The 24,392-nt window shown below is 35.0% G+C and overlaps 1 protein-coding gene across 3 annotated transcripts; it reads right to left on the reverse strand.

Annotated features, from left to right (window-relative positions):
- On the reverse strand, positions 1 to 24,392 carry LOC150106908 (uncharacterized). 3 transcript variants are annotated; one of them, XM_090392818.1, is made up of 3 exons: positions 24,291 to 24,392; positions 9,783 to 10,010; positions 1 to 1,448 (listed from the first exon to the last, which is right to left on the reverse strand). In XM_090392818.1, exons 2-3 carry the CDS (start codon positions 9,924 to 9,926, stop codon positions 456 to 458), a joined length of 1,137 nt encoding a protein of 378 aa, XP_090248944.1. In that variant the 5' UTR covers positions 9,927 to 10,010; positions 24,291 to 24,392; the 3' UTR covers positions 1 to 455. The 3 variants fall into 3 exon arrangements, with proteins under 3 accessions (XP_090248944.1, XP_090248945.1, XP_090248942.1); XM_090392819.1 differs by lacking the exon at positions 24,291 to 24,392 and adding an exon at positions 24,001 to 24,031; XM_090392816.1 differs by lacking the exon at positions 24,291 to 24,392 and adding an exon at positions 23,809 to 23,868.

The following is a 24,392-nucleotide window of genomic DNA, read 5'->3' on the forward strand; positions in this document are numbered from 1 at the left end:
TACTGTAAAATTTGGTATTTTTTTATTCTTACAAGTCAGTCTACTTATTTTGTGAACAACTAATTTCCCCACTAGTCATAGAGATCCGATTAATCTATTAGCTAAATTGCTGAGCCATTCTAGACTGTCTCTGATTGTGCAAAATTTGTTAAAGTTGAAATATCAATTAAAAACAATCCTGTCAACAATTAACAGCTTGTCAAACAAAAATCTCCAAAATAAAAACCAATATTTTATAATATTGGTTAAAATATTTTCAAAATATTAAACCTCTGGACATAAAGATCAAATTCCACCGCACATGTGTATGTACTTACACATGCAAAACATCTGATAGTAACACGGCTTCTAATCTAACTAAAAGAATATAAATTTTTAAAAAGCTTACATAAATTGTACTTTGTTGCATAGATGTTCAATCATGTTTTCTGTATATGAAATTAGCTAAATAATATTTAAAGAAAAGGCACTTGGGTATGAAATATAAGATATAACTGGAGCTTAGCTGGAAGAGGCAACTTTGGTATGTTCTGGAGAAGGACAGAATCTCTGATAATTGTTCTGCACATCGAAATTAAAGTTGAAGGTTTTGCAAGGGGTAAAGAAGCAAATATATTTCCAGTGTGACCATCCCACCTCCACAGTTTTATGGAACTACCACAGGATGTCAGAGATACCCAAATTCTATCGTCAATTGTAACAGGGTCACTAAGAATATCAGTGGTTCGATGACATCGTAAACATGCTAATGATAAGGAATCAAACTGCAGAAGACAAAATGTTCCCCTGACACATGATAAACAGCTGACAACTAAAATACCATCTCCATCATGACTATACCGAAGGGTACTCTGAGATACTGTACCCTCCTCCTCTGGTTTACGAAGACGAAGAGAAGATTTGAAGTCTCTTTGACCAATCACCTGAAGTGTTTCAGAATCTATCTTCAGTAACTTGCACTTATAACCATATGTGTTCACCAAAGAAAGGCACAACTGATGTCCCTGAGGATGAAAGGCAACCCCCTGCCATCGTCGGTCACGCAGAGTACTTGTTAGTTCTGTCTCTCCAGAATTAATATTATGCTTATATAAATACATCCTGGACCACTTGTATGGTGTGAGTACTGTTTGTGGAAGGCGTAATATCCAACGAATATATTTTGATGGAGTAAAGGAGCATACAGGTTCCAAGTGGCATTCTACTGGTTCTAGTATATCCTTGTTGAAATAATGAGAGAGGTCAGACAATACATTTAAGACTTTAGATTCCCAAGTATCTATTAGAATAAATTTCATATAAGACTCTTTAACAGTTATGTACTTCAGAACGGCATATCGACCATTATAGCCAATACACAGTGGGTAGCCTATCATCCGGTCATCTTCATTACAAAGAGAAGGAAGCACAACAGTACAGGATGCTGCTCCATGATGCTGTACAGAAATCTAAAGAAAATATACAATAGAGAACTTGAAAATAATATATTGTAAACATTCCTTAGCCTAAGAATATTTATTTATTTATTTATTTTTAATTTCTAAGGGCTAAATTTCATATATTTTGCCACTTCAAATAATAAATCTGAGAAGAAAAAATGAGATTTATCACTTGACTTTTTTTAATTTTAATTAAAGAAAAACCAATACTAAAGGGAAAATATATATTAATCTTTGAAGAAATATGAAATTAACTGCTATTGCTTTTTTTATTTTTAATTTGAACCATAACTTTGAGCTTGGTGGCTTCATACACTTCTCTATTAATACATTCTACTCATCAATCAGATTCATGCAAAAAATCATCTGAAACTCCATATCCTTTCAGTCACCACCACCACCACCACCTCTTCTAAGTCCAAGGGAAAAATCCTCCACATACAAAGGATATAACATCTTTACCCCCCCACACACACACCTCTTAAATACTAAGATTCTGTAGATTTCCATAAGTAGCATACATACATGGATAAATAGATTATTTGAGAGTCAGCAACTTTTCCTTCTCCTCAACATGGATGTATATATCACTTTGCCAAAAAGGTCAGCATGTTAAGATAATATTAGTTATTTTGGGAAATTTCATCATTGTCTAATTTCTTATTAAAGATGGTGGCATACTGTATATAATAATAGCAACAAAAAAAAAATTGAATTAAAAAACTGGGCTCTCCTCCTTCAATTTTTCTTCTTATTCTCTTGAAATCCAGGACTAAACTGTATATAGTAGCTCACATGTTGTGTGATGAGGACTTTATACAATGGAACTATTTTCCTATCCCGACTTCTGGTGTCGGCAGTCATTTTACTCCTTTTCACTGGGCATTAATGTTATGTCCACAATTATTCCTAGATTCTTTTCTTTAGTTATAACGGTACAGTGAAGGACCACCACTATAATATACTGGTCTGATAGGTGAAACATCACACTCTGTTGTTTATGTGTCATACCTAGTATACGTTCTATATGTATGCCTAAATGATAAGTCCCATAACCATCATCATCAAATTCCTGCAATATACCCTCAAGGGGTGTACAGGATATGATAGTACTATATGAAAAATTTACATCATTACTAACTTCCTATCTACAATTTTCCTCCAAATCAGTCTGTTACTTGTCAAGACTCCAACATTATCAGATCTTATATTTCTATCGTCTAAGGCACTCTGTGCCATCTGTTCATGCCTCCTAATCTTTCTCAGGACTCTCGTATATCTGCGGTCTGTTTTCGCTGTTCGCCCTGGTTCCCTGGCGAAAACAACGGGGGCCTTGTTTAACTGGGCGACGCCCCAGCTGGCATGAAATTTTGTCATGCTGTACCATCATTTTTTATTTTGGTTTAACCAATAAGAATACAATTTGGTCGGCTAAATCCCAAATTGCCAGCCCATCTTCGTTTGTTCAGTATCCAAGTAGATACCCAACAGGGTGCACCATGAGAAGGTGAGGATTGGATATTAGGTCAGAAGCCCTGGTCGGTTCTCTGCATTCCTTTAAAAGCTATGTGGAGGTCTCCTCTCAGTTATACAGCTTTGACCCTTAAGCACCCCTTGTCCCATAACCATATTTGACATCCATCCTAATAAATGAATACTGTTTTATAGTAATGTATATATGCTTTTTGTATGAGTCTCAAAATATAACTTGGAAAGCAAATGCTCATCCTTGGTTATTCAGCTAGCAAAAGATTTTGTTATTAAGGAGGAAGATTAACAAAGAACTATTCTTCTATTATTATTTTCATTGCGGTTAATACTATTTAATATTTCTATAGGAGTCTATATTTTTTTAATGCATTTGGATCGGTGCAATATTCAAAACAAACAGTTGATAACCAATAATTACTGAATATATTAATGGCAAGCTCTTATTTAAATCTAAGGTACATTTTATACAGTATTTATATAACGTATATCAGAAATGGGTGTCTTCTCGCTCGTGAAATGCAGAGCTATGGTTGGGTTAAGGAGGATTTTCTATTGGTTTTGTGTGTGTGTGTGTGTGTGTGTGTGTGTGTGTGTGTGTGTGTGTGTGTGTTTTGGCATTTTTTATTTATTTTTAAGGCAGTCCAGAAACAAACTCTGCTCTAAAAACCAAACATGGAACTTTTCATGCCACCTTAGGCCAACAAAAATTCGAACCTGCAGCCTTTTACTTTAACCTTCATATAGATATCAACTATGTTATGCCATCCTGATTGGCTGGGTGGTTAGTATATCTGTAAAGCGCCAGTGTGCCGTTGCAGGTTCTTACGCATTTATTCGTTTACTAACAAGCGAGAGCGGTGAGCGGTCTGATTCTGATCTGTGAACCGCTTTGAATAATAGGCTATATCTTTGGGAATTTTTTGAATTTCTTGATAAAAAGTTAGGAACAGATTTTTAAAAGTACATACTTTCAGAAAATAATATTAAAAAATCGATTTTTTTAATCCTCTAAATAGTACTGCCTCCTTAAAAATATCAAAAACTTACAAATTAGCAAAAAGAAAATGCCATAGAGGAAAAACTTGACGTGACAGAGAAAAATGGGTTTAATATTTGAAATCAGCGCACCCAAATTATTAAAAAAACAAGTCTCATATAAAAGTCAGCAAAAATTTTGTTGGACAGTGTTATCTATATGGATCGCATTATGAAAGAAAGTGGTATTAAACATGATATCAGAATAGGAGATGTTAATGTCAGCTCTCTGCTTTATGCGGATGATGTTATACTTCTAAATAAATCCACTACAAGTTTACAAGATTCCCTGACTAAATTGAATAACTGTTGTAATAGATATGGTATGAAGGTCAGCATTAAAAAGACAAAGATAATCAAAATAGGTAGAATTGTTGAAAATGTCAACTGCATTGTGAATGGGGAACCTGTGGAACAAGTAAAATATTTCAGCTACTTAGGCACGATTTTTAATTAAGATGGTAAATTAAATATGAAAATAGACAACAGAATGAATAAAGCTGGTATGGTATGGTAGGAAGTCAATCGAATAAATTCATATGGAATAAGAGAGAAATTAGTCTGAACACTAAATTAGCTGTATACAAGACAGTGTTCAAACCGGTTTTAACTTATGGGTCTGAGAGCTGGGTCAGAAGTAAAACACTTGACCAAAGACTAGAGACCTCAGATATGAGAGTCCTGAGAAAGATTAGAGACATGAACAGATGGCATCAATGGTAATATCATATTAAAAGCGAGGATATTAGGAAAGAACTTGACATTGTCAGCATCCAGGAATGCGTTAGCAGAGCTAATCTCAGGTGGTATGGTCATTTAAACAGAATGGGTGAGAAAAGATTAGCAAAACAAGTGTTCTCTGCCAGGTTGACAGGAAAACGACACAGAGGAAGACCAAGATATAGGTGGATTGATATGGTACAAAATGCCTTAGACGACAGAAATATAAGATCTGATAATATTGGAGTCTTGACAAGTAACAGACTGATCTGGAGGAAAATTGTAGATAGGAAGTTAGTAATGCTGTAAATTTTTCATGTAGTACTATCATATCCTGTACACCTCTTGAGGGTACATGCAGGAATTTGATGATGATGATGATGATTATAACACTTTATCATACATTGAATGAAAAAAAATTCAGAGAATTTTGGTGTAAAACAATTATGTATCAAAGACAAAATGTAGGATTACAATAATAGTTTTAATCTTCATCCTCAATTTCAGAGCTAAACAAATTATCTTCTGAAATTTCTTCTGTATTTGAAACAAAGTCATTGCTTTCTTCAAAGAATAAATCATCTTCAGTACCATTAAGGACATTAACTAATGCCACACTTCTTTAATGACTTATTCATAATCTCTGGTTTTAATCCATTTGAATTCCATGAGGTTTTAATCCATATACTTCTGAAATTGTAGATTTGTTTCTTTTTCCAGTTGGTGTTACTTCAATATCCAAATACTGCATCTATTGTTATTCCACTTCTCCATGAATCCTTTAAATGTCTTATTAATGGAGAAATCTGAAGTTTGTGGCTAGCTGGTTAAACATCTTGAAATTAAAGCTGAGTTTTCAAATGGGTACATTTATTCATAATAGCCTCAGTTCTGTGGCAATGAACTGATCCCATACTATCAAAGATGGTTTCTTTAACATTTCATCAGGATGCCTATACCATACTTTTTCTGTTTAGGTAATGTTTCCTTTTAAAAATGAAAAAAGGCAGCAATTTTGTCCCATCAGCAAAGCATGTCAAAACCACAGTGTTATGAGTTTTTTGTGGCAACAAGATTTAACAATAATGATTTTTGCAGCTTTGACATCAACTGTTTTGAAGGCACGTCAAATGTCATAGGTACTTCATATTTCCTATTTGTGGTAGTTCAAAATTCTCTTGTTTCCCAGCATTAATGACATACTTATGAACATCCATAACTTTATTTTCATATTCATCCAGCATCTTTTGTGATATTTTTGTTTTCATACATAGGTTATTTCTTTTCATAAATCTCCTGAAAGGAAGTTCAACCATGATGTTGAACCTGTAAATTCAAAGATGCCTCTGTCTGTTGCCATTTATTTTGACTGGTGAATAATTATTTTTGTGGATACTGAAATACCAAATTTTCTGTTGTCTAATACCCACATTTTTAATTCTTTCTCAAGTTCTGGACATTTTACAATTCCTTTATGCAGATTATGTTTATTGCATTTAGTCTCTTTTACAAGTTTGTGTAATTTTTTCAGTTGGCAGCAGCCCAAAATACTGTGCTGCTGTTCTACTGCAATTTTCCTTCATATATGCAGTGATGCCAAGTTCAAAAGCAATATTATAGCATTCGATGTCTATATCGCCTCTGAGCTATGGGCTAATAATAAAAATTATATTCAACATTAGAATATCACTAATTCTATAGCAACCGAAAGACAGTTGGACATATGACTTGTCAATTGTTGTTGTGAAACTGTGCAAGTGCAAGCTGTCGAGCACCATGTGCTGTGTTTTAAATGAAACCGGATGCATTAAGTTCCATTTCACTATACAGAATGCATCTGTTATCTTCTTTAATTAGTCATAGCAATCTATATTTTAAATTTCTTACACATTTAATTTGAAATCATGTATGACAAATGGTGAGAGTAGAAGCATAAAATAACAAATTTTGACTAATCAAAATTCTAACTGAAATTTCAACCTTAGACGTATAAAATGCATGCTAGTTTTGAGACAAATTTTTAGGAAAAAAAAAAGTGCTCCTTATAAGCTGGCAAATATGATAATTTACAACTTTTAATTGTATAAATGTGAAATCTCTTTAGAAGATAAAGAGATTTCACATTTATTCTTAATATGTCCTTAATTATTTAATGCAGAGAATTGTATCTACTGTATATATTTAAAGGGCTATAGTAAATGGCTTAAATTTTTTTTTTATAATTGAGCTTCATTCATTAGAATAACATGTTGATCCTTGAAATCACTGCATCATCATGGATACAAATCTGAAACATTCTAACCAACTAAAATAAAATTACATATATTACTATACTCCATGACTGCCTTTAATATATAGGTGGGAAATAACATAGTTGGAGTAATCAAGCTTCATTTCAAAACTATAACAGTTCATCTATATTGATCATATCATGAAGGAAAGTGGCATTAAACCTGATATCAAAATTATTAGTATTATTATATGGGCATTTCCATGGAGTCAAAAGACTCATTGCATGAGATCCAATCTATCATACCTCTGAACCCATTAACAGACAAAGCACTCACAACTGACTCTGGCGACGCATTCAACTCATTCCCAACTCTCCAAGCAAAAAATTCTAGTCCCTCACATCCTTACTAACCACACCTTTATTCAACTTCCAGGGATGACCCCTTGTTCTGGTCCCTCTAGCCAAGTGTTGAAACATTTTCCCAGCATCGATCCTATAAAACCCTTTAAGCAACTTAAATGTTTCTATCATATCCCCTCTTTTTCTCCTATCAACCAACTTCTGCAATCCACACACCATCAATCTATCCTCATAAGGAACATTCCACAGCCCACTCATTATCTTGGTCATTCACCTCTCCACTAATTCCTCATCCCCAAGAAACCAGACTTGAGCACAGTAATCCAGATGTGGATGTATCAAGGCCTTATAAAGAGGAATAATAACTTCCTTATATCTACTTGTTAATGTGTTCTTCAATATCCAAGTAATCTTATGGGCTACCTTCGTAATCTATTACTTGAAACCTCCAAGGACTCATCACAGGAGGGGAAACTACTCTACTTCTCTAAATACATATCATCTCTCCACTACTACTACTTAATTTTTCTATTATGACATTACTATCATCAATGGCATCTACTGCCAACCATCACCAACAACAGTATTTTTTGTCTGTAAATTGTGTGTTCTGAAGGCCGATTAGTCTGTATGCAGGACGAAAAATCCGAGTTTCCAATAGAAAAACCCTACTACCACCATACATGATTGGGTAACTCACCGTCAATCGAAAAAGCCCATATAAGGATTCCCCTCATCACGATGAGAATCAAAATCAGGTCTTTTCCAATCAAATGTTCTTCCAATTGTGTGAAGATGCTACAGAGGCAATCTTAGCAATATGTCCTCTAAATTTTAACTCTCTGTCTACCATCCCTAAATCTCTAGCTTCATCTATTTCCTGCAGTACAGTGCTTTCAATGTGATACATGGCTTGTAATCTATTTATCCCAAAATGAATAACTTTATATTTCTCAACATTAAACTGACACCCATACTGACAGCCCATTTAAATCATCCTGCAAGCTCTCCATTGCCTTGATTAACTATTATTTGGAGATGTAATCTCAGTTGTACTTATGCACATGATGTTATACTCCTAAATAAATCCAGTAGAAGTCTACAGGATTCCCCTGGCTAAATTGAAAAATTGCTCCAACAAATCTGGTGTGAAAATCAGTGATAAAAAGCAAAGACAATGACATAGTAACAGAGACAATGAAAACATCAACAGCATCTTGAATATAGAGACCTATGAAATATTTCAGCTATTTAAGCACAAGTTTTAGTGAAGATGGTAAATTAAATATGGAAATAGACAACATAATTAGCAAAGCTATCTTGCACATTATCTTATTGGCAAGTAAGATAATGTGCAAGATAACTGGGAGGAAAATTGTACATAGCCTTTTAAGGAATGCAGAGAACTGACCAAGACTTCTGACTCAATGTCTCATGATGCACTTTATTCTGTAGGTAATCGATCTGATGAGGACAGGCTGGCAATTTGGGATTTATCTGACACCAAACTGCATTCAAAACAAAAGAATGGTGTACAACAACATGAAAAGTCATGCCAGCTGGGGCATCGCACAGATAAACAAGCCCCCCCCCACACACACACATTGCTTTAATCAGGAAACTAGGGCAAATAGCAAAAAGCCAGGTATGGGAACAAACTCAAACTCAATTCAAGATAGCCACCCTAAACATAAAAAGTATCATTGGAAAATAAGTGGAACTGGCAGAAAAATTAGAGAAGTACGTTAATATAATTGGCATTACTGAAACAAAGAAAAACAAAAACAGGTGAGATTTTTTCTAAATAACAACTACAACTTCCCTGATCATCATTCCAAGCAATGATGATTAGAGAAAGGAAGGAGTGGCTATAGTCTTTGGCATCAAACACAAAGATAATCTTCTTGAATTGCAAACAATTTTAAGCAGAGCGATGTAGGCAAACATATAAATAGGGAATTGGAAAGAATAAGAAAAGTCTTGTTGACTATGTACTCATGGACAGCTATATTTTCATGCTGATTGAGGACACAAGAATACAAAGGGAATTTGGAAGCGCTCACCATTTAGCTTTCAGCAAAATAAAATTGCACATAATATTGAAAATAAAAATATGCAAGAAAGTTTTAAAAAGAATCCAAAATTGAGCAGCTTTCAGAAGTAAACTGTGGACTTAATTACACAAATATTATTGAAAGAAAAAAAATGAAGGAATAAATGAAAATGATAATCAAATCTTGGAGATGTAGTAGCAGACTTGAATAAAAGCTAATTCAACCCTGATCTAGATCAATTCAATTAAAAAGACTGTTATGAGACCATTTCATTCAGACATCACTCAGTGCTTTATTGTGGAAATACTATTTTAGTCATATTTTAGAGACAATGTGCATTATGGCAAAATGAAGTGCATATATATTTTTTTTCTTAATAGTATGAAAAACTATCAGAATTTAAGTTTTAACAAATTCATTCAGTTACAAGATATTTATATATTGGCTTACCTTGCCATCCACTACTTGGATAAGTTTTTTAAATTTTATTTCTAAAATCTGAGAGGCATCTACTTTGGACACATTTATGGTGCCAGTGCTTAATGTACTACCAATCAAGTGGGTAGGAAGGTTGTCACTTATTGATGACGACATTTTCTTAGATAGAAGCACTCGTTCTTTTATTTAAAGGGTGTCATATTCTCATATACCAGTATATTCATTAAAAGCATTATCAATCTGCAAAACAAAACATGAGATAAAGAGAAGATAATTAGAAAAAATGTAAATGCTTTTCATCAATTAAGTATTAGTATCATAAAGAAGTACTTGTTGTAAAACTAAAACATATGACCATATATGCTTCACAGTAATAGTAAGTATAATTGAAAGTTTTCAATAACTGAATAATTAGTAATATCTATCTATATATACACTATCTACCAATAATTGTCTGGACGCCGATGTTATTTGAAGTTATGGAATATTCCAGGTTTGTTAATAAGATAAAAACCAGTATACACATAGTAGGAAGCAGTATTCATCGTAGCAATTGAATACAGGAGGTATGACAACACATAGGGTGTGAGTTGCTTTGAAATGTGTGATCTTGTTTTGTCAACATTTTATTATACAGTGGTGTATGATGAAGTATTTCTTGTGTTATCGCGTACAAATGAAAGATTATTTTGTGTCTGTAGAAGTATGTAAAATGGTATGCAGATTAGAATTTTTGGCACATGAAAGTGTCAGTGCTATCTTAATTCACTGCTAATTACAAGATTTTTTATGATAAAGCAGATCTGCCAATAATTGTCTGTACACCCCTGTTAAATGAAGTTATTGAACATTCCAGGTTTGTTAATAAAATAAAAACTGGTGTACAGATAGTAAGAAATAGTATTTCATTGTAGTAGTTGAATACAGGTGGAGTGGCAACATGAAGTGAACTCAGTGACTTCGAGAGAGGTGTCATCGTGGGCTATCACATTGGTCACATGTCCATCTATACGTGCCATTGTCCCTCGACTGGAGCATCCAAAATCAACGGTTGGTGAGGAGATCAACAAATGGAGATGTTCTGGCATCACTAGTGCAGGAAAACACCCAGGGTAGCTGCCAAAAATGACTGACAAGGACCAAAAAGTGTTAAAATGGATGGCATGCAAAAATCAGCTACAATAGGCATAGACCATTTGTGATAAGTTCCAGAGTGCCAGTAAAGTAACACATGATGAGCACTAATACTGTACTTAAAGAACTCCATTTACTGGATTTCCACGGAAAGCAGTGCCATAAAAGTCGAACATCACAACATCAAACAGGGGGTTTGTCTCGCCTGGTGCAAAGAGCGTGTAAAATGGATAACTGACAAGTGGAAAATGGTACTCTGGAGCAATGAATCAATGTTCAACTGTTTCTAGTCTGATGGTAGGGTGTGGAGGCAGTCTAGTGAATGCTTGTTACCGTGTTGCTGTATCACAGTAAAGTTTGGTGGTGGAGGAGTAATGGTGTGGGGTGCATTCAGCTGGTTTGGAGTGAGATCACTTGTAGTCTGTGGTTCCACGAAGGCAGCTCAGTACCTTGATATTCTGGATAATCAGGTGCTGCCTACATTGAGTTTTTATGGACAGGTCCATGTTAGTATCAAGGCAACAATGTCCCCATGCCACAAAGCTGCAGCTATTATGGAATGGTATGAAGAGATGGGTCTTAAATTACTGCCCTAGCCTGTGCAGAGTCCTGACCTCAATCCCACTGAACACCTGTGAAATGAATTGGAGCAGTGATTGAGGTCCAGAGCAGCATGTCCTTGATGTGTTGCTGAACTCAGTGCTGCTTTGATGGAGGAATTGAGACAAATTTCACCTGATGTCTATTGGTGGAAAGCCTCCCTCAAAGAGTGCATCAAAGCCAAAGGTAGCCATACTTGATATCTGGGTTCATCTACTGGTATCAATTGTAAATTGCAAAAGTGTCCAGACAATTAATGATAGACTGTGTGTGTGTGTGTGTGTATTTTTTGTAACAAAAGGAAAATCATTGAAATAAAAGCATTGATATCCCCCTCTTTTCAATTTTTCTGAAACTGAAATTTTTGAAGCTGGATTGTTTTTAATCAAACTATTGGCTACATATTATCCTTAAGCAATTAGGTAATACTCTTTCGTTAAAATTAATACATTTTAAACATTTCCCATTACATTTGTCAGTATGGAAACTAGATACTACATGGTAATCAATAAAGTTCATCATCATCATCATCAAATTCCTGCCATGTACCCTCAAGGGGTGTACAGGATATGACAGTACTACATGAAAAAATTACATCATTACTAACTTCCTATCTACAATTTTCCTCCAATTCAGTCTGTCACTTGTCAAGACTCCAACATTATCAGATCTTATATTTCTATCGTCTAAGGCACTTTGTACCGTATCAATCCACCTATATCTTGGTCTTCCTCTGGGTCGTTTTCCTGCCAACCTGGCAGAGAACACTTGTTTTGCTAATCTTTCCTCTCCCATTCTATTTAAGTGACCATACCATCTGAGATTAGCTCTGCTAACGCATTCATGGATGCTGACAATGTCAAGTTCTTTCCTAATATCCTCATTTTTAATATGATATTGCCATTGATGCCATCTGTTCACGCCTCTAATCTTTCTCAGGACTCTCATATCTGCGGTTTCTAGTCTTTGGTCAAGTGTTTTACTTCTGACCCAGCTCTCAGATCCATAAGTTAAAATTGGTTTGAACACAGTCTTGTATACAGCTAATTTAGTGTTCCGACTAATTTCTTTCTTATTCAATATGAATTTATTCAATTGACTTCCCACGATACCAGCTTTGCTGATTCTGTTGTCTATTTCTATATTTAGTTTACCATCTTCAGTAAAAATTGTGCCTAAGTAGCTGAAATGTTTTACTTGTTCCACAGGTTCTCCATTCACAACACAGTTGACATTTTCAATGATTCTGCCTATTTTCATTGTCTTTGTCTTTTTATTGCTGACCTTCATACCATATCTATTACAACAGCTATTCAATTTAGTCAGAGAATCTTGCAGACTTGTAGCGGATTTATTTAGAAGTATAACATCATCCGCATAAAGAAAAGAGCTGACATTAACATCTCCAATTTTGATATCAGGTTTAATACCACATTCCTTCATAATGTGATCCATATAGATAATGAATAACAGAGGGGATAATGTACATCCTTGTCTCACACCAGATTTAACATTAAACCATCTTCCTGTACTTCCTTCAATTCTAACTGCTGACTCACAACTCAAATAAAGACTAAGTATTGCTTGATATAATGCCCCATTGACACCATATAACTGCAGCGTATTGAATAGCTTCTCTCTTGGCACCTTGTCATATGCCTTTTCCAAATCGACAAAACTTAAATACAGATCTTTGTTATATTCCCATGCTTTCTCGACTATTTGTCGTAAAGTGAAGATCTGATCCTGACAGCCTCTATTTGGCCTGAATCCAGCTTGTTCTTCACCAAGCTTTTCTTCCACAATTCTTCTCAACCGTTTCTCAAGTATACTTGCATAGATCTTGCCAGGAACACTCAGTAGGGAAATACCTCTGTAATTCTCACATTCAGTTTTATTTCCCTTTTTATATATGGGTACTATGAGAGCTCTACTCCAATCATCGGGAATTCGTCCCTCTGTCCAGGCTTTCTGAACTATGCAGTGCAGCCACTGTAAGACTCTTATACCACCATATTTCAGCATTTCTGGTCGAATATCATCTACTCCTGCTGCTTTTCCACATTTCAAGCCTTTGATGGCTTTTTCTACTTCAAGTATGGATATGTATTCCTGACTGCATGCCTGGTCAGTGTTTTTTATCACTGTGCTGTCATCACTGCTTGTTTCATTTAGCAGTTTTTCAAAGTAATTACTCCATACTTCAAGGATATCTTTTTCTCCTGTTTTCATTTCACCTTTATCATCTCTAATTCCTTTTACAGCACTCTTTCCTCCATTCCTAAGCTTCTTCAACAACCTCCAGAATATTTTGCCACCTTCTTGATATTTATTTTCTATATTCTTGCCAAAGTCCTCCCATGACTTTTGTTTAGCTAGTTTTACACACTGTTTAGCTTTCTTACATTTGTCTCTGTATTCTGTAAGAGTAAAAGCTGACTTATTTGCCAGGAACTTTTGATATGCTTTCTTCTTTTCCTTCACTGCCTCTTTAACTTCCTGTGTCCACCAGGGAGTTCTGATTTTTTTATCTTTGCACACAACCTCACCACATGCCTCTCTGGCAGAATCAATCAATGTTTCCTTCAGAGTTTGCCACTGAATCTCCAAGGTTTGATTCCTGTTCTCAAACTCTTTCATTTTCTTTTCAATAATATTTCTGTATTTTAGTCTACAGTTTACATCTGAGAGCTGCTCAACTTTTATTCGCTTTAAAACTTTCTTACATGTTATTCTTTTCAATATGCAATTCAATTTTATCCTGCTCAAGACTAAATAGTGATCACTTCCAATTTCAAATCCTCTGTACACTCTGGTGTCCTGCACCAGGGAGAAAACATCACTATCAACAATAACATAGTCAATGAGACTTTTCTTATTCCTAGCCTCTTCTCTCCATGTGAATTTGTGCACATTTTTATGTTGGAACATGGTGTTAGTAATAACCAGTCCATGTCCTGAGCAGAAATCCAACAGATATTTGCCATTATTATTAGCTTTGCTCTTTTCTCCAAATTTTCCCAAAATATTTTTGTATGTCTCACAATCATTTCCTACTCTACTATTTAGATCCCCAACAAGGACCAACTTTTCCTTTTTCATTGTGTCAGTTGCTTTTTCTAAAGCCTCAAAAAATTCCTCCACTTCTACCTTAGTAGAACCTTCTGTGGGACCATAGGCACAAATAAGTCTCATTGTCCAGTTCCCCATTCTCATATTTGCCCACATTACTCTACTTGAGACTGACTGCCATTCAAGAAGATTAGCCTCGTATTTTGTGTTGAATACTATGGCTACTCCTTCTTTTCCTTGATTGTTATTGCCTGAATATAACATTTTGTATTTATTGCTCAGAAAGATCTCACCAGTTTTGGTCTTTTTTGTTTCAGTCACCCCTATTATGTCGATCTGGTACTTCTCTAATTCCTCAGCTAGCTCCATTTCTTTGCCATTCAGGCTTCTTACGTTGATAGTACCGATCTTTAACTCTGGTGATGTTGAGTTGGGGTTTGTTTTCAGATTTGTTCCAGTAGCTGACTTTTCGCTGTTCGCCCTGGTTCCCTGGCGAAAACAACGGGGGCCTTGTTTAACCGGGCGACGCCCCAGCCGGCATGAAATTTTGTCATGTTGTACCATCATTTTTTATTTTGGTTTAACCAATAAGAATACAATTTGGTCGGCTAAATCCCAAATTGCCAGCCCATCCTCGTTCGTTCAGTATCAAAGTAGATACCCAACAGGGTGCACCACGAGAAGGTGAGGATTGGACATTAGGTCAGAAGCCCTGGTCGGTTCTCCGCATTCCTTTAAAGGCTATGTGGAGGTCTCCTCTCAGTTATACAGCTTTGACCCTTAAGCACCCCATCAATAAATCAATAAAGTTATAAGCATTAAATTACAGAGTACTTAAGTAAGGAGGCTTTTTTTTTTTTTTTTGTAGACCAAATGCATATTATGGCAGTTAACGGTTTTTGTTGCAGTTTTTATTTTCACACTTGCATTTATAAATGAAATGTGTATGGAATGGGATAATTAACAATGAGCACTACTGTCAATCAATTTGAGAAGTGTCTTACTTTAGCAGCACTGAAATCATGTTGTAATCAATCATTTTGTTTTCTTTTAATGAAGAATCACATTGCAATATGTTTTCATGGGGTTGCTTAAGGGTCAAAGCTACATTACAGGGAGGAGATCCTCGTGTAGCCTTTTAAGGAATGCAGAGAACTAATAGGGTTTCTGAAATAATATTCACTATTCACAATAGTGAATATTATTCCAGTCAGAAGTAATCCAGTCACAATGTCAGAAGTAACATGATGAAATGTCAAGCTGACTGGGGCAACACCTCGTTAAACAAGATCCCTGTTACTTTTATCAGTGTACAAGAGTGAACAGTGAAAAGTTGGATACTGGATCAAACTTAAACTCAACATTAGCAGAATTCAAGTTAGGCACTATCAATGTAACAAGAATCAGAAGAAACAAAGTGGTAGAAAAGAGTAAGGATACAAGAGTAAAAAACTTTCCAAGCAAAAATAGTGCATGAATTGAATGCATTTCTGGAGAAGATAAGGTTCACCATCGTTAATCCCAACTGCAGTTAAGAAAGGAGAGGAGATGCCATAGCTAGAAGTACCAATGACCATCTCAAAAAGCAGCTCATAGAATGTCAATGTGCACATATGACAGGTTTGAGAGAACTACTCCCTCAAATCATGCTAGGATGCTGCAGGCAAATCATTGCATATCTGACCCGAACTGTTCAGGTTCAGATATACAATTGCTTATGTCTTATTCAGTTGATTAAAAGATGAATAAGAGATCAAACTGGACAGGACTATAGACTTGTGAGTATTAAAAACACTGATTTTCGGAACATGAAATTTAAGAGGTTTGAGAGAAAAAGAAAATGAACAAAGAACAAGATAAAGGATGTAATAAAGTTTCAGAAGAGTAGAGGTATGTACACAGTGAATCAGGATTTTACCAGCACCATATTTTTTGACAAGGATGATGGTGAGACTATCTGCTGATGTAGTGCGTTTGTTTTTCTCCCTGAAAGATGGAAATTCGAAGTCCTCTTTCATAAGGAAGGATCTACTGAGGCCTTATTATACCAGAAGCTACAACACATTAAATGTATGTTCTTAGTTAATGGTTTCAATGTGTCCTTTATCAACAATGCAATTAGTTACAGGATTCCATCTTTTTCCTCCTCAAGAAAAACTTAAATTATATTTATATCCTTTACATCAACCAAGTATCGGAATGTATTCCTATAAAATTTTCAGGTCCCTTAATTTAAGTAGTATTTCATCCTGTCTACAAAACTTCCTCTTTTCTTTCATTAGCTACAGACAAGCTTCCCCAACTAATAGAAATCTAGCCTTGCTAGGTTTCTATTAGATGGCTTGCTCTTGGGTGATACTATTTTGGAAGATCTGCCTCCATTTGTCATAAAAAGCATAAAAAAAAATTACATCAATGATCACAACCCAAAACAATGTGGCCTTGCAGAACATAATATCTACTCGAAACAGAGGTCCTTTGTTTCGAGTAGATATTATGGAAAAGCTTCAGAAAAAGTGTGAGGCATTATTAAATCACCAATGAAGGATTTTAAAGGGAACTGGCAAAATCCCCTTTAAAGTCCTTTATTGGCATAATTAAAGAAAATTTAAAAAAATATGGTGCAGTGGACCAAAAAGAGTTAAAAAAAGAAGCAGTTAAGAAAAATAAAAGATTGTAACAAAAATATTTTTTGATATTGGAAGATTTCATTAATGGGCATCAAAAACATAAAAGTCAAAAAATATAACAAAAGAAGAAGTTATTGCAACCACACAGCAAGCATGGAAAGAGTTGATATTAAAGATAAAAGAAAATGGCAGAAAAAAAGAAAAAATAACTAGTTTACAAAATATATATATAAAACAAGAAGGAAGGGCACATCCTTAGACACTTAACAAGGACAGAAAGTTGATGACAATGAAAAAGAACACAAAGTAGAAACAGGCAGGGAGATTACCGGTAATTATTATTACGGGAAACTCCAAGGAGTCCCTAGACTCATCGAGGGAGGTCCTGAACATCATGTTCATCAACTATTCAACATTCACACAGTATCTATCATACTTTGCCTTGAACTCATTCACAGTCATAGCACCGACAACAGACTCTGGCAGCTTATTCCGCTCATTCACCACTCTAAAAGTCCTCCCACCACCAGTCCTATTCTCAAAAATATCCTCTAAATTAATCCTATAGAAACCCTTTAGTAATTTGAATGTCGCAATCATATCCCCCCTTTTCCGTCCATCAACCAATTTCTGCAACCCACAAATCTTCAACCTATTCTCATAAGGTTTATTCTATAGACCTGCTATCATCTTGGTCACTTGCCTCTGGATCCTCTTAATGCACAAAAGAAAATTTTTACACCTTGATGCAAAAGTGGATTGAATAAGTAAGTAGTAAAACTAAATGACCTGGAAATTACAAGGACACTAAATGAGTAAAAAGGCACAGTATGATAAATATTGTGCTAGCTAGATTTACTTTCTTCTAATAATTCTGCCATCTTGGACTTTGTAACAGCTTTTAATAGATTACCACATGATACGTTGGTGTACAAGCTGCAGAGGATGGTAATTGCCTCTCTAAACGATACCAGCAAATCGCGTTAATGAAGTAGTGTCTCAAAAAAGGAGGGTAACCATTGGCATTCCCCAGGGTTTTGTTCTGTTCTCTCGGAACCCTGTTGTTTAAATTGTTTGTAAATGATATATTATGTGGACTAACTAGGGATCTTCAGTTGTTTGCTGATGATGCAAAGTTGGGGAGAATTTTAAGTAGCACTGCAGATGTTAATGCTGTTCAGAAAGATTTGAATAGACTTTTGACTCAGACAAAAGAGTGGAGTTTTAGTTTTAATATTAATAAGTATAAAATATTGCATTTTGGAGTGCAAAAATATAAGGCTGTGTACTACTGATGGTGCAGTACAATGCCATCAACAGATGGTACTGTACCGTGGGAAGTAGATGAGATTCAGGATTTGGGAGTACTGATGATCAACAGTAGACTGAAATTTAGAGGGTATATTGCAAGTGTTACAAGACAGCACATCATAGTGCCTACATAATAAGAAGTACATTTACATGCAGGAATAAGGTGGTTGAGCTACTGTATAAAGCCCTGGTCAGACCACACTTGGACCATTGCACATAGATTTGGTCACCTGGTTTTCATTGTGATGTAGAAACATTGGAGAGGGTTCAGAGAAGAGTGACTAAGACAATACCAGGACTTTGGAATGCTGACTGTGAAGAAAGAGAGAGAGAGAGAGAGAGAGGGGTTAAAGAAATGTGGATTGCAGAGTTTGGTGGATAGAAGGAAAAGGAGTGATATGAAAGAGATGTTTAAGTTAACAAGGAGATTTTATCAGATTAATGAGTGAATGCAACGCATTACTGGAATATGTTGTTAATGCAAGGAGTATTAAGGATTTTAAGATTCAGCATGATAAACATGTTGTCAGTTGAATGAATCCCCACGATGAGTGTAATAATAATATAATTATAACCTTCCCTCTTCCATTATATATAATAATAATGAGTTTTCAGAAGATAAAGAATACATGACAGAAAAGGATCTTTTAAATCCATTTTGAAAAACAATCCATATAGTTTGTTTTTGGAAAGAAATCTTATTTGAGTACTACATGATAGACCTTCACTTTTATGACCTAACAGGTTCCTGAAAACTTGTCATTAATCGAATCCTAATTTTGCACAGACTCAGTGTCATGAATTGTGATGATGTCATCATCAATTACCTGATATGTAACCAGAAGGATACAAGCTACTGTGACAGAGCTACACGATAAAGTTTACATAACTGGTAATCTCTAATCAACAATTTTCCTTCAAATTACTGTATTACATGTCAACATTCCAATATTGTCTTATTTAAAATTTCAGTCTTCTAAGATACTTCTGATCAAATCAATCCACCTAAACCATGTCAAGTTCCTTCCTAATATCTTCATTTTTAATATGATTTTGCCATCTGTTTGCCCTCTCCACTTAAAAAAAAAAAAAAAAAATCTTAGAATTCTCATATCTGTGGTCTCTAATCTTTGATCAAGTGTTTTATTTCTAACCCAACTTAGATCCATAACTTAAAACTAGTTTTAAGTTACCTAAAGAATTTTATAGGATTAATAAAAAAGAGTCAAAAGACTTCGTCGGAGGTAGTTTTTAGGAAATACAAAGTCTATCATACCAACTCCTTGAACCCATTAACTGTCCCCACTCCAACCACTCTCTCAGGCAATGCATTCCACAGTTCAACCACCCTCCACGCAAAGAAACCACTCCTTACCCTCTTGCTCACAGTTTTCTTTCGTAACTTCCAGGGATGGCCTCTTGTCATCACTCCTTCCCGCTGTTCAACCAAGTGAAAGAACTCTCCAATGTCTACCCTATAACTGCCTCTCAGCAGTTTCAAAGTCTCGATCATATCACCTCTCCTTCTTCTATCTACCAAACTCTGCAGTCCACATTCCCTCAGTCAATCCTCATAACTCATATTGTACAGTTCTGAAACTATCTTTGTTATCTGCCTCTGTACCCTTTCCACAGTCAATTTATCCCCTTCAAATCCTGGGGACCATGAGAACAATAGTCTAAGTGTGGTCTGATCAGGGCCTTATACACGGAATGATAACTCTTTTATCTCTGCAGGTCAGCGTCCTTCTCAGTATTGCAGCAATCCTCTGAGTTACCCTCACCACCTTTGCAATATGCTCTCTGAATTTCAGTTTTCTATCAATCACCACCCCTAGATCTCTTGTATCCAGTAGAGCTCCTCCAATCGAGTAAGCATCCACCCATCGATGGATCCCAAACCTCAAGACTTGATTTATTTTGTTGCTAAATTTTCATATCAATCAATTTACAGAGTCCTAAATCATGTACTAGATTTATTCAGCTGTATAATATTAAGTGATTTTCTTTAGTTAAAGGATGTATCAAATTTTAATATTATAATAATACCACAAAAATTTCTTCTGCTCATTCCACTGTATGATTTTATACTATTTCCCTGGAATGAACAGAAGAAATTTTTGTTATCAAAAGTAGGCCTTTATCACTATTGTTTGAATACTGATGCTATTATTTCATTAATATACTTTGAATACCATAATTATATACAAACCATAGCCCCCCCCCCCAAAAAAAGTTCAAGACATATATTCTTATATATTACACTTGTGGCCAAAATTGTGGAAACCTTTTGGAAAAAGTGTATTTTTGAGGTTTGATGGCTCATAACACCACTTTTTTTTTTGGTGTAATATCATAAAATTATATATCAATGGAAAGATAATTTAAGCAAGAATGTAATGCAACAAAATTTGTTCAATTATCTGTATTCTATGAAAAGTTATAGCTAAATAACCAGAAAAAAGAAGCACAACTTGCTTAGGTTGATATGAAGTAGCTTTCCTTCATCTGAATATAGCCAATGAGCATGAGTGTTTCGAGAGCCAATCAGGTGTCATCTTGTTTTGGCAATGAACCAATAAGGTCGCAGTAGGATTTTAGCTACTGATGTCATGTGTTGGAGCTGAGAGGAGGACATTTGTCAGTGTTATGTGACTGCTATCAAGTTGGTTGGTTTTTTGTGTTCTTTCATTTAGTGAGCTTGTAAAACGTAATAAAATTAAAGAAATGGCACAAAGAGTTGACTGGTCACCCAGAAAGCGATGTAAAATAGTACTATTAAGTGAACAAGGCTACAGTTATGAAGAAATTAGAAAAATTGGTGGAAATTTAACCAAAGGTGGCATTTCTAAATTTTCGAAGAGGTATACGGAGACTCAGTCACTACAAAACCAGACTGGTAAAGGCAGGAAAAAATGCACAACAGCAAGTGATGATAGAAGAATTGAGAGACTATGCCTATGTGACAGAAGAAAATCATCTGGGTGTATACAAGATGAAATGCTGCAATACAATGTGAAGTTGAGTGCAAGAACTGTTCGGCACAGACTGCAGGAATTTGATCTAAATGCTAGAAGTCCAGGTAAAAATTTTTATCTCTCAAACAAAAGTTGAAAAGATTAAATTGGGCTAAAACCCATGTTAACTGGACAGCAGAACAATGGGACAGTGTTATTTGGAGTGATGAGACCAAAATCTCCCTGTTTGGTAGTGATGGCATAAAATACGTAAGGAGAAGATTTGCATCCTGATTGCATTACATTACACCTACCGTGAAACACTCAGTGTTATGATCTGGGGTTGTATGACATCAAAAGGTGTGGGCAGAATTTGCGTGATTAATGGGAATATAAATGCCCAAAAATACATAAATGAAATACTTGAGTCAAAATTGAAGCCTTCCGCACGTGATCTTTTCCAAGATAATGAAGCATTTATATTTCGACAGGATTCAGCTCCAAGTCATGTTACTGCTGTGTGCAAAAAGTAGTTTCAAGAATAATCATATTCCACTGCTGGAATGGCCTGGGAATAGCCCAAACCTTAACCCAATCGAAAATCTATGGAGCCGACTAAAGAAACTTGTTAGTCAGAAGCAACCCACCAATAAAACCCAATTAATAGAAGCAAAAATTAAATCTTGGTTTCACATTATAACAGCTGCAGAACTAAAAAACTTGGTTTATGCCTTACAACGCCTTCCATGGAAGGCGTTGTAAGGCCGTAATTAATGCTAAAGGTTACCCAACTAAGTATTAACTCACATTGTGAGAATTTTTGTATATCATTTTTTTTGTGTGTTTCACTTTTCTTCTTTATAGCTGCTGTTCTATCCTTCATAAAAATTATTGCATTACATTCTTGATTAAATTATCTTTCCATTGATATATACTTTTATGATATTACACCAAAAAAAAAAAAAGTGGTGTTATGAGCCATCAAACCTCAAAAATACACTTTTTCCAAAAGGTTTCCACAATTTTGGCCACTAGTGTAATTTAACGAGCAGCATAAACCTAAGGTTCATGATATGATACCATTAAATAACCAAGGTATTTAATAAATATAAGCTCCACACCACATATCAAACTAGCAATCCTAACCCATTCTTAATGACAAACTCCATCACATCCAGCATAGGAAGTGTCTTGTACCTCATAAATGGCTATGGGCAAGCAGAAAGATCTGTTGACATCTAAAGATGAAGCAGTATTATACAAAATTAGCAACATACAACCAATAAATGATTAGATGCAAAAATGAATGGAAAATTCATACAGAAAAAAATAAGCTCCACACCACATATCAAACTAGCAATCCTAACCCATTCTTAATGACAAACTCCATCACATCCAGCATAGGAAGTGTCTTGTACCTCATAAATGGCTATGGGCAAGCAGAAAGATCTGTTGACATCTAAAGATGAAGCAGTATTATACAAAATTAGCAACATACAACCAATAAATGATTAGATGCAAAAATGAATGGAAAATTCATACAGAAAAAAATACAGAATAACAGATGGAAAAAAAAATAATAAACTGCAGGTGAAGATGGATACAAAGCCTTTAAAACAATGCTACAAGTAATTCAGCTTGCTAGTGAAAACAAGGAGGATCTGAAACTTAGAAAATACTTCCCAGCAAGAAAGTTTGGCTAGCTATAGAACGTACTTTTTTTTTTTTTTTTTAATGGATACGTAACATTTTTAACCATGAATAGAGCTCTACCATGTCTATCAACAATTTACTAATTAGATTACAATGCCATCATTCTGATGACAATTATTTCTTGTAAAAGGAAAGGCACTGGCAAGAAATACGGCATAACAAGAAAATAATTTTAGCTTTTTTTGGCAGTAACTTCCTCACCATCACATTTAATCATTCATTTTTTAAAAAATTATTCGCTAGATATCAGTGTGTCGAGCATTATTATTTTAATGAACAATGTCATTTTTTAATAGGTGTCAGTTACGCAATTCATAAGAGGAAAAGTAGTTGAAGGTTATGCATTGATTATTATTATTATTTTACACCTCCAGGGAGTTCAGGCCTCATCGAGGGAGAACACCTACTCTACAACTCTCTGTTTAGTACTCTGATTAGTACTAATAATAACTTGCTCTCTTGAAGCCAAATGATTCATGAGTAATTTTGCAATAAAAAGCGCGTATAATATATAATATATGTATCGATATCTTACACTTTAAACGCACAAGTAGAGTAACTAATTTCTTCTTTTGCATTTTATGAAATAGCAGCTCTACAAGCTATAATATAAAGACGTACTTTTTTTTGAATGCCTAATAAACTGCATCCTGGATTTCTGTCTTTCGTTCACTTCTTGACTTACTAACCATTACTTCCACAAATGCTCATTTACAAGCTATAAAGAATTTCCAACACGACAAATGTTGAATATCATTAGCAGATAAAACTAATTCGTCGTAACTTGTTTGCAAAAAATTATACATAACTAACTTTGGGTCTGTTATCCAAGTTTCTATATTTTTTGTTATCTAGTATATGGACAGCCTGGTTTATAGTACTCTTTTTCATTTGCATCTCTGTATATATCCAAAATATACACATTAAAACAAATAAACGAAAAATATACGGCAAAAACAATTAACATGCACGTTATACGACCACACAAACTATGCATTCCAGGACATGGTCATGGAAAACTACACAGAGTACACGATAAATTCCATCACTTTCACAAGAAGTCCGATAGGTGTCTAGGGAATCAGAGAAAAGTTCGTACATACATCATATACTGTATAAGTTGATTCCACAGAAGACATCTCGTGCAGGCAAGAATTATTTAAATCCACTAACAAGAAACGATGCGAAATATCTTTTAATGTGAA

Source organism: Typopeltis vanoorti, chromosome 5 (genome assembly GCF_054136105.1).
Source record: "Typopeltis vanoorti isolate ZY-2024b chromosome 5, IOZ_Tvanoo_1.0, whole genome shotgun sequence".
In the NCBI taxonomy this organism is placed as follows: Eukaryota; Metazoa; Arthropoda; class Arachnida; order Uropygi; family Thelyphonidae; genus Typopeltis; species Typopeltis vanoorti.

Coding starts and splice junctions, on each gene's coding strand:
- LOC150106908 (XM_090392818.1), bottom strand. CDS start 9,926: ATGTCGTCATCAATAAGTGACAACCTTCCTACCCACTTGATTGGTAGT. Junction 1,449..9,782: donor TCCAAGTAGTGGATGGCAAG/GTAAGCCAATAT, acceptor TATTTTCTTTAG/ATTTCTGTACAGCATCATGG.